Raw genomic sequence first — 11,277 nt, forward strand, 5'->3', positions numbered from 1 at the left:
GGGCGGCGCCATCCGCGGGCCGGGCCTGGTCCTGCACCTGACGTTGTCCCTCGCGGCGTCGAGGCCCCAAACCCGCGCGCCGGGCAGTCGGGGCCCCGGCCGTCGCGCCCCGCGGAAGCGCCAGAACGAGGGACGAGAAGCGCACTCCGATTCCAGGTAACACTCCGAGTCCCCACGTGTACTTTTGAAGTTGTTTTGCAAGCCGTGCAAAGGAGCCAGCTCCGGGCTGGGAGGACTTCGAGGGGGCCGGCCCCGGGTGGGGACCCGCGGCGGGCATCAGAGGACACAGCCCGAGCAAGGCCGGCGGGGCGAGGGCACAGCGCACCCTCGAGGGTGCTCGGAAAGAGTGGAAGCCGGCGCGGAGCTGCGGGCGGAGGACGCGGCAGGGAGACAGGCCCGGACCTGGCGCGGATGGCCGAGGGGCGAGGGGCAGAGCCCGCGCCGGGGCTTGGAGACCGAGCGCCCCGACCCAGAAAAACCAGCAGGAAGGGCGCGAACGCGGAGAGACAGGGGCCGCAGCCCGGCCGCGAGAAGGGCCGCGGGCGCAGCCGAGGACGCGTCTGTCTCGGGGTTGGTTCGGTTCTTGTTCCCACCGAAGGCTGGAGCAGCTGGCGCAGGGCTGGAAGGGGCGGGACGCCAGGAGGAGGTGAGGTCCCTGCACAGGGCTGAGGGGGCGGCGCACGTCCCTGAGGTCCTGGGGCTTGGGGATCCCGCCCTCAGGAGGGGAGGCGTTGACCACACAAGATTTCTGGAGGGAGGGCCGAGGGGTCAGAACTGCGATGCAGAGGAGGCCGGACTCGGGGCCTGTGGTTCTGCTTCCTGCAGGCCTGGGGTCCTGGGGGCTCGGGTGAGTCCTTGTGTTGGTTTTCTGATTTTTTAAAATTTTTTTTCTTTTTGAGACAGGGTCTCCCTATGCAGCTCAGGCTGGCCTTGAGCTCACTTTGTAGCCCAGGATGTTCTTGAAGTCGCAACAGTCCTCCTGCCTCAGCCTCCCAAGTGCTGGGATCACAGGCGCGCACCACTGTGCCCGGCCGGTTTTCTGCTGTTTTGCCGCAGTAGCTCAGTGCTGTCTCTTGACTCCGGCCCTGCAGCTTCCTGCTGTTCCTGGTCCTCGCTGGACACGTCCTCAGCATGATGAAACACACCCTTCCCAGCTCCACGTTTCCCCACCCTCACCTGCGTCTCCACACGGCTGACAGGACCTGTGCGCTCTGCTGGTTGTATTAAAAGGTAATGTCTTAACCTGCAGACCCTTGCCAAGCACCCTGCTACGCCTGAGTGTCCCCGAGGTCACCTGGTCACCTGTGTCACCGTCATCCCCGCACTGTGGGTGCGGAAGCTGCGTGTGGGGGAGGAGGTCGCAGGCTGCACAGCCGGGGTTGAGGACCAGGGCTGCGCTGACGGTCCACCCAGAATCACAGCGCTCGTTCCCGTCCCACTGGGGTGGGCAATCTCCGTGTTCGGCTGCATTTCTGGCCTGGACTCTGTGCAGCTAGGCGTCTGCACCCCAGCCTCCCTCGAGAACAGACAGTGAGGATATGCTTTCCTGTTTTCAGATGGCCGCGTAAACTGAGTACAGGGCAGCCCTTCACGTCGGCGTCTGCCAGCAGCGGTCTTGGTGGGATCGCAGCCTGCTGGGTTCCAGGCGCTCTCCTGCCCGTGTGTGTGTGTGTGTGTGTGTGTGTGTGTGTGTGCGCGCGCGCGCGCGCGCACGCACAGCATGTCCTTGTGGCAGAGCCCTGCAGCTCTGAGACTTCCATGGGTATTACTCTTAGTACAGCAAAAGGATGTGTCACATTGCCGTGACGGGACTTGTATTTAGAGACGACAGCAAGAAAAGCAAGCAAAACCCTTTTTCAGAATAAACAGTTCATATACATTTTGGTTTGAGTCAGGGTCTTGCTACGTAGCCCAGACTGGCCTCACACTTGTGATCCTCCTGCCTCAGCCTCTGGAGTGCCGGGTAAGGGATGTGTACCACCATGCCTGGCTGTTTATATATGTTGTGCGACTCTGCAATGTACAGGCAGATGCCAGCACCACTAACCAGTACGTCAGTAGATAAAGATCACTGATCACACAAGAGGTCCTGTGACATGGAAACGGCTGCACGACTTTGTGAATACACAGAAGTCCACTGGGCAGGCTGAGGGTGGAGGGCACACTGAGGTCAAGGACAGTGTGTCCGGGACGCTGCGCACGCGGGTGAGGCGGAGCAGGCCGAAGCGAGCTGTGCAGCCTGGGAGCCACGTGAGGGGCTCATGCCCAAGAAACGCCCCGGAGCATCAAGGACGCTGCGCACTCTGATTTCCTGCCGGAGCAGGGGACAGCGGCGGCACTCAGGCAGGGGGGCGAGGCATGGGGCAGGAAGGAGGCCAAGGAGGTTGTGGGAGTGGACACAGGAGACCGACTCAGATCCGGCGGAGCTAGATGGCTAGTCACCGAGGATGACGTTCAGGCTCGGACAGCGATGGGATGGCCGTGCTCTCTGCTGAGAGGCGGACTTCGGGGCGCAGGACAGTTCAGCATCTGTGCTGAAGTCGGGTTAGGGTTGAGGTTTCCGTTCTATACCCAGGGGACGCCTGGCTCCCTACCCTTGGAAGAGCTTCTCCCTTCTGTGCAAAGATGGGCGGCGCGAGAGGACGTTCCCGTCTGACCAAGACGCCCGAGGGCAGACGCACGCGGGGCATGGGGGGGGGGCGGCCAGGGCGGCCAGGGCGCCCCGCTCACTGCAGACAGGGTGGGGTGGCGTAGAGCCCCCTGCTGGGCAGGTGGGAGGGGGAGAGTCAGGGTCTCAGGATGGATAGGGCAGAGGCGGGGTGAAGCGGGGAGAAGGACCAGCATGTTCCTGCAGCCCCCTGGCTGCGGTCTTCCCAACAAGGCTGGTGAGCGAGGGGCTGGGCACAGACAGGGGGGTGCGGGGCTGGGAGAGGCGGTGAGGGCATCACCCTGGCAGCCGCGGAGTTGTGCAGAGCCCACATCGGACCCAGCACCGGCTGCTGCCCCGCCGGGTTCTCTGGGGAGCAGGCCAGCGATGATGAAAGGGGGCGCACTGGGTTGGCTGACACGGGGGGAGGCGGCAGAGCCCAGTGTCCACAGGGCAGGAGAGACGGCGACCTGGCAGCCGCTTGGGCCAAGCTGGGAGCCAGAGAATAAGGGGACACAGGCCGTGGTGGCAGCGGGGCCCTGACGCTCCCTGGAGAGTGCCGGTGTGAGCCCTGCGCAGTGTGCAGAGGCTGAAGATGCGGGTCTGCGGGTCACAGGGGTGGCGGCCGCAGCCCAGGCAGAACTGAGTGTGAGGGTGACTGGATGGCTTCCTCCAGGCAGGCCGCCCCCAAGCCGAGCCACTTGCCCTGGAAACCCACAGATGCTCAGGAGCATCTGCACGTCTCCTGGGGGGCTCTCCGTCCAGTCACGAAGACCGCCAAGAGGATTGGCCGCAAGCCCGCCCTGGGCACCCTGGCACCCGACGTGTCTCCTGGACCGCAGCCCTTCTCCAAGGAGACAGCAAGGCCACACACACTTCGGCCCACGGGGTCACCATCCTGTGCACGACTGGGTCTTCCCTGGTGAAGCTCTCAGTAGCTCTGCCCAACCGGAAACTGAGGGACGCCGGCCCTCTCCCGCAGCGGCCACCCTTGGGCCACACCTCAGCCAAGCAGCCAGATAAACTCTCAATTCCTTTCTCAACTCCGTGTGGCGCCCTCAAACCCAGAGCCTCTGCTTAGCCGGCCCACGGCAAGAAGCTCCGCCCAGCCGGGTCTGTGTCCCTCCCTCCACCAGCCCCCACCCTTGGATCCATTCCCATACGCGTTCCCTAGACCTCCGCCTGTAGGATCAGAAGGCCGAGAGCACCCGGGCAGCGTGGCAGACCTGCTCTGCCAGGGCCTGCTGGTCTAGAGGCAGAAGTGGGCGGCAAGGTCGGCATCGCCCAGCTTGGCTTGGGGGCGGGGCAGTCATTACTGTCTGCACAGCAGAGTGGGGTCCGCCGCAGAGGCTGGGGTGGCCTCTGCCCCTGGAGAAACCAGTGCCGGCAGAGCACTGGACTGCACCCTAACAGCCCCTCTCCGGGCCAGGGTTTTGTTTGGTTTTCAGCACCTTCAGCCCTGTGGCTAACGGAGAGGAGACGCTTCTTCAAACCCACCGAGAAGCCTCTGGATTCTCCTCGGGCCTCTGGAGCTGGGAGTGTGAATCTTTGAGCTGGTTATTTTCTGTTTTACTTTGTCCAGAGACACCAAGAACACCCTGAAGTCTTGTTACCTTTTTTTTTTTTTTTGTCTTTTTGAGATAGGGTCTCACTATGCAGTTCAGGCTGGCCTTGAGCTCACTTTATCTCAAACTTGCAACAAGCCTCTTGCCTCAGCCTCCCGAGTGCTGGGATTACAGGTGTGTGCCACCACGCTTGGCTTACATTTCTCACTCTCCCCAAAGTGTGCATGGGTGTTGTGTGCAGGCACCAAGTCCCCATGTCCCACAGGTGGTGAGTTAGGGGCTTCACAGGCACGGAAGCTGTGTGTGTCCTGAGGCAGCCTCTCAGCTCACAGAGTTAGACAGCCAGCTCCGGAGACTGCAGCAGTCGGGAAATCCATCCCCGCATTTTGTTTCTCTAGAACCACTCCTGGTACCAAGTTTTGCCCTGAGTATGTGGGGAATTCGGTAGTGTACAGGCTCAGAGGTCGGACAGCCCACTGCGGCCACCTGAAAGTCTGAAAGCCCAAGGGTCCAGAGGCAGAACAGGAGAAACCCCAGACGCAGTGCCCTCCGAGCCTGGAAGGCCCAAAGCCCTGGGCAGTCACTGGAATCGCTGGAACGAGTTCCCGACAGGGACGGGAGAGGCTGGTGTCGGCCACCGGGGCGGCGGCCGCTCAACCCCTTCCAGCCCAGCGTAGTTGAGGCTCGAAAGTGCGCACAGCTTCCTCTCGTCCCATCCGCCCGCGACCACAGCCTCAGACACGGCCACAGCAGGCCGAGCTCGCTCACCTTCCATGTGGCCTCGCCCAACCAGCTGGCCGTGGAGATCGCCCAGCCCAGGCCGACAAGGAATCTGCTATTTTCGTGAGTGACCTAGGGAAAGCCAGCGTGCGGGGCCGTACTCAGTGATGGTGGACAGGCTGAGGAGCCTGTGGCTGAGGAACACTGAGTTTCAGAAGTAAAACCTCTAGACGCTGTGGGGCTGCGTAGTCCGGGCCTCTCCCCACACCTCCCTGGGCTCGGGACCGAAACCCTGGGGTGTGGCTCCGGTTCCTGGTTTCCATGGGCAGGCGGGCTCTGCAGTGAGTGTTGGTGTCACTGGGCTTCCAGACGAGCCCTGTTCTGGGCCCCTCTCCACTCCCTCCTCCTGCCCTCTTCTCCTGTTCTCTCTCCCTTTCTTTCTCCTTCTTCCCTTTTTTTTTGGAGACAGGATCTCACTATGCAGTTCAGGCTGGCCTTAAACTCACTATGGAGCCCAGGCTGGCCTCGAACTTGTGGCAATCCTCCTGCCTCAGCTCCTGAGTGCTGGGACTGCAGGTGCGCACCACACCATGCCGGGGTTTTCCCCTTGCAGGGCCTTCACACTGAGGTAGGTACACTGCCAACATTTTTTTTTTTTGAGACAGGCTCTCACTAAATCACTAAGTTGCCCAGGCTGGGCTCAAACTTTGATCCTCCTGCCTCAGCCTCCCAGAGTGCTAGGATTTCAGCATGCACATGCATGCCTGACGGTCCTGGGTTCTTCAGTGGAATAGCACCATGCATTGTGTGGCCATGAGGGACTGGAGGGAGCCCAGTCACTGCTTCTCCCAGACCAAAGCCTTCAGGTGACCTCGCAATCAGGGACAGCGAACCTTTCAGAGCTTTGATACAAACAGCCGGCTGTGGCACTCGAGCTGCTCTAAGCAATGCTTTCGGGAGCCCAGAAGAGGCAGGGGTTGGGCTGTGGGAAACCTGGCTGGGCAAGGGGCGAGACCTGCTCATTAGAACCCCAGCAGCTCTGTAGAATGCTTCCCACAGCCCTGCATCGGGCGCCGTGAGAACAGTGGGTTTTTCAGAGGACGCCAGCCCGAGGAGAAGAGGTCTCAAAGGTCGGCGCCCACCGCGCTGCTGGCCTGCGCCTTCTCTCCTGTGGCGGCGGCTGCCCTGGCGCTGCAGGGTGCGCTTCTCCTACTTGACTTGGCCCAGATTTGCTCTGAAGAGCCTGTTTCTTTTCCTACCTTTAGTAAATGTAAAACTTTGCTACCATTTGCATTTGTCTTGACCAATTCTTTCTTCAGGACGGAAGTGACCTGGAAACCACCCCCAGGAGGAGGCCGCAGCACCCCAAAACCTGGTAGCACAGAGGCATGTTACCCTGTGTGTCAGGTTAAGGGGAGGCACTGTGTGTTCCAGCTGTGTAGAAATGACTGTGTCCCCTCAAATGACAGCCAGCAGTGTTGGTTGTTGTCCAGCTGGATCCCCACTCTGCGAAGGCATAGCAGAAGTCTCTGTTTACATTAGAATGAACTCCTGTGATGCCACCATGTAGACAGTGACTTTATCGATCTGCAGGGCAAGTCCTGGAAATGGTGCTCTCTCTCAGGGACAGCAAGTTGTAACTCGTGTTTGTGAGTTGCAGTCACAAGGGGTAGCCCAGCTCCAGCCCTGGAAGACACCTGAGGTATGGTAAAATCACACTTATCAACAACCTAACCATGCCAGGTGTGGTGGTGCAAGCCTGTAATCCCAGCACTCGGGAGGCTGAGGCAGGAAGACCCCTGTGAGTTCAAGGCCAGCTTGAATTACACAGTGAGACCCTACTTTAACAAACAAATACAAAAAAACTCACCCAACCTTCCTGGTTAAGCGGCTGCCCTGCTGGGACCCCGGTGCTCAGAGTGGCCGCAAGGGGGCGGCAAAGGACCGGGTTGCCCAGGGGCCGCCCTCCGTGACTTGTCCTGCGTTCTCTCCCTGGCACCTGTGCCCAAGTGTGCCTCCGTCTGCACGCTGGGCTAAGGTTCTCCAAGTTGTGAACACACCAGTGGTGCCAGCGTTGCAGGCAGGGCCTGCTGACAAGCGGATGAGCTTTTCTGACGCGCAGGGTCCTCCTCCTTCCTTCCCTGAGGGCTGGGGCTCGCGCCCTGCCCCAGACTGCGTGCTGTCACCCCAGTGGCTCGGGAGGTGGGTCTAGGTCCCAGAACTGAGGGGACAGCAGGGGCTAAGCTAGCTTCCCTCTGGATCACCGCGGGTCCCGAGGCTCTCTGGAACCCTCCAAGTGCAGCGTGGAGCTTGGGGTCACTTGGGTTCCCTGTAGAGGAGTTTGGCTAGGCCCTTTGCGCTATGTCCCCCATACTATTTAGTTTTAAGACAGTCCTGCTAAGTTGCTGAATCCTCCTGCTTCAGCCTCCCAGAGCACACCAACCTCACTGGCTAGGATTTTGGCATTGCACATCAGACCTCTTTTGTGCCTTGCATCAGCAGCGCCTGGCTCTGAGTGTGTGGCTGTGGGGTCTGCCCTGGTTTGAGATGACAGCCCTGAGACTGGGCATCCTGGGTCTGGGAGGGAGCTGAGCTGAGAGCACAGCAGGCCCTGCTCCTGGTGGGCTCCCATGCAACGGAGGCTTCTGGGGATGGTGAGTGCAGGAGAGGTCCGAGTGGGCAGAACCCCCGGGCAACCCACCTGTGCCGGGGTGAGAGTGCAAGGACAGCTTGGCCTCCTGTTGTTCCGGTTTTCCTGGAGGGAGGAGGAGTGCAGCCACTGCTCCCCTAGCTGTTATCTCAGCAGGAGGGCTGGCTGACTTCAGGCTGGCTGTGATGTGGTTTTGCTCCTAATTCCAGCTGCCTTTTGAGGCCCCTTGACCCCGACAAGCATCACAACCTGCCCGTTAGCGCTCAGGCCTCTGCCTGGGAGGCCCCTGGCCTTGGGTCCAGCGGGACCGCCTCCCTGGCCCCGCTGTTACCCGTGTGGCTCTTCCTGCAGCTGGAGCCCCGTTGGCTCCGCACCTCCAGCTGCTCTGGCTAACTGCCATCACGAGCAGACAGGGCTGCCCCTTCCTGGGGGCTGCGGTCAGCTCTGCGTCTTGGCCTTGGCCGGGGTAGCAGCTGTGTCCCTGGCCTCCACAGCTTCGGAGGGCAGAGATCGAAGGCAGAGGGAACTTTCACGCTGGCTGAGCCTCAGCAGAGGTCTGGATTTCCTAGTGGCCTGCTAAGACCTCCAAGTCCAGAAGCCCATGGGCAGACTCACCTCTGTTATCTTCCATTTTGCACCTTGAAGCATAAATTACTAATGAAAGAAATTGCAGGCTGCAACCTTCCCACACAGGGCGAGGACGGCTGGCTGGCGACTTATTTCAGCTGCACCTGTCCACATTTTTCCCTGCTCGGTTACTCACCACCTGCCTCTCACAGCTGAGGCGAGAGTGGTCAGTTTTATCCAGGTCTGAGGCTCCTGATCAGCTTTTCCAGTGGAGGGTGATGATGCTGAGTCCATCCGAGGAGGAGACTGAGTGTACCAAAGGTGTGAGGCGCTCTTCCCGATGCTTGCTCTGCAGGGGGACGGGGCTGCCCCAGGGGAGCAGGTCCAGGCAGCATGTGGGGCTCCAGGCTGAAGAGCTGCGCTCTCCACGGCAGTCTCTACGACCCCAGGGCAGACGTGCTCAGGTCTGTGACCCCACTCACTGACGCACAGCTCCGCAATGGCTTTGTGACAAGGGGTCCCTGTCTCAGCATCGGCTCGTCCCCAGCAAGGTCCTTACGGAGACTATGTGACTGGATGTTACATGCCTGCATTTCCATTTCCACAGCACTCAACAAGAGGTGGGGGTGTCGCGGACTGTCACCAATAGAAAAGCTGGGCTTCTAGGTCATCAGAAAATGCTCCCAAACCTCTGGATCCTCTAACCTTCCAAAGTCAGGCATAGTGGCACACCCTATAATCCCAGCACTCAGGAGGATGAAGCAGGGTTGTCTCAAGCTCAAGGCCAGCCTGGACTATATAGTGAGACCCTGTCTCAGAAAAACCAAAAGAAGGGGCTGGGGGATTTAGCTCAGCGGAACATCGGCTGCCTGGCAAGTGCAAGTGAGTTTGATTCCCAGTACTGGGAAAAAAAAAAAAAAAAAAGAAAAACCAGAAGAAAAATTATAACCTTCCAGAAGTGAGTTTGCCCAATTTGGCACTACGTCTTGGTATCTCACCTCTGACAGTCTGAGTCTTTCCTGGGGACAAGAGCGGGCAACAAACTGACAAAGCCCATTGCTACGCTCCACCAGGAGGCAAACCTCATGGAGGCTGACCCTAAACAGAATCATGCCTGGGCGGGCCTTGCTGGGAGCAGACAGCATGGCCAGACTGCTCCCCACACCAGACTGCACTGCGGAACGGCTCATGCTACCAGGGCCTTGCTCTGGGGCTGGTTTGTCGCTTGGACCCGAGCAAACACCTACTGCTCCTGAGAGCACCGGAGCCTGGACCTGGAGGCCAAGCTGCAACCGAATCTTCCTACCAGGTCTTCCCACCTCCGCAGCCTGTGCGGGCAGCCATGACTCTTGCTTCCTCTGGCCAGCACCCCTTCCCAGCACTCCATGGCCCCAAGGTCCAGGACAGCTGTCATGCCACCACCTGTACTTGCAGAGAAGCACCTGGGCTCAGATGTACTTTGGGTCCCAGCTGTGACAGTACCTGGCACTTAGGGACAGTGAAGGCCAGTAACACGCACAAAGGGACTCTTCTCTGCTGAGATCTTCAGTTTGTACATCACTTTCTGGTAAGATCTGTGACAACTTTTAGTTGGCTTGCAGCGAGTAGTGGCTCTGGGTGAGTTTATGTTCCTGCTCGCTTTCTTATTTAGAAATCAATAAATGAAAAACACACTGTATAATAAAAGCTTCCCTGCATTTCTGGGGGTGACAGCAACTGAAGCTAATCAGAAAGTGTGCAATGACAGGTCCAACTACGAAAGACAAAACGGGTACCTTATTTGCTTAGATTGGGGAGCATAACAGCTCATAAAAGAACTGATTTTTTTATTGTTAAGCTGCAACATACAAGGTTTAATACAACAAAAAACATTTAGTCAACTGAAAATAAACAATAAACAAACACTCAAAACAAAGTATTTTCCATTGGAAACATGTTAAGATGAATACAGGGCTTCGTTACCATCTGACTGCAATTTCCTTATGTGTTTCCAGCCTACACGTCCCACGTTTCCTGTCATGCTGATGGGAATGGAAGTTTGAATGACTGAATAAACGAAAAGTCCGTTCACTGCAGAGAATCATTTCACAAGGCAGCCAAGCTGGGTTTGGAGAACAAAATCATTCAAAAAATTCTGCATGTGTTTAGGCTCATTTCAGAACCCATGAACCTTAAGCTGTTCCTCCTTGACAATGCCAACCTGTGAAATAAGAAAGTACCCTGAGGCATCGTGTTAATCTCTGAGAAGCCTTGAGCAGTCGTTGAGCAGTCGCCAGAACAATCAGCCGGCAGCTGGTGCGACGCTGAGCCCTGGCTGTCTGAGCCCTGGCTGTCGGCAGCACAACCCCCGCCCGCGCAGGCCCCACACCCGCGGTGAGAGACACTGCGCACGCCTGGGGACGAGGCGCTACTGCCTTCGAAATGAGCGTCGACTCTGTATTTTACTCAACTACCTACTTCACTCACATGATTTTTAGAAAGGAGGAAATAACGCATGCAGCATTTAATTCTGGAAGCCATGTGAAGATTTCACATAAGACACCCAACCACTCACCTCCAAGAGAAACTGGCAAATGTTCTTCCTCTGGTCACCTTGGAGCTGAATAACCTCACCGTACTCGGGGTGTTCAATCACAGTACCATTGCAGGCAAATTTCTAGAGAAAGTACATTTACAAACATCACTTAGTCAAACACAGTAACTTGCTTAGGAGATTGTATTTCACCGTGAGCACAAACCCACTACTTCACTAGGTTTCTTATCCTTAGGAAACAGGCTGCCTCGCGAAGCCGCCGGCTGTCCCACACTGATTTGCAAATGAATGAGCGGCCACAGAAAGGGAAGTACTGCGTGGAGCCCGAGAGCCCGGCTCCGTCCCGCCCCCGGGCCCCGCCCCGCCGGCCCCCGCCACCTTTTTGAAGGCCTTCACGAGCTTCTTCTTGTCATAGTCGTCGGCGATGCCCTGCACCGTGGTGAGCGTCTTCCTGCCGTTGCGCTGCTGGATCCTTATGTGGATGTAGTCCTCAGTCCCGGCCGGGAGCAGGTCGTCACCCTTAGTGGCATCAGCGAAGGGGTCTGCGGGGAGGGAGGCGCGTCCGGACCCGGCCCGCGGCGCGGCGCGCGGGGGG

General features: G+C 58.6%; 1 protein-coding gene and 1 long non-coding RNA gene across 2 annotated transcripts; one reads left to right on the forward strand and one right to left on the reverse strand.

Moving 5' to 3' along the window:
- Positions 1-938: 938 nt before the first annotated feature.
- LOC106148381 lies at positions 939-1,879 on the forward strand. Its single transcript, XR_001233781.1, has 2 exons — positions 939-1,230; positions 1,557-1,879. It is a non-coding gene; the product is annotated as an uncharacterized LOC106148381 (long non-coding RNA).
- Positions 1,880-9,928: 8,049 nt separating this feature from the next.
- Positions 9,929-11,224, reverse strand: Eif1b (eukaryotic translation initiation factor 1B; the record flags this gene model as incomplete). The annotated part of the gene is given in 3 exon segments (XM_005383580.2): positions 9,929-10,349; positions 10,704-10,805; positions 11,061-11,224. Coding segments are annotated over 3 exon segments (311 nt in total), but the record flags the coding sequence as incomplete, so codon positions are not given.
- Positions 11,225-11,277: the final 53 nt, after the last annotated feature.

Source organism: Chinchilla lanigera, unplaced genomic scaffold (assembly GCF_000276665.1).
Source record: "Chinchilla lanigera isolate Chin_1 unplaced genomic scaffold, ChiLan1.0 scaffold00019, whole genome shotgun sequence".
NCBI classification, from domain to species: Eukaryota; Metazoa; Chordata; class Mammalia; order Rodentia; family Chinchillidae; genus Chinchilla; species Chinchilla lanigera.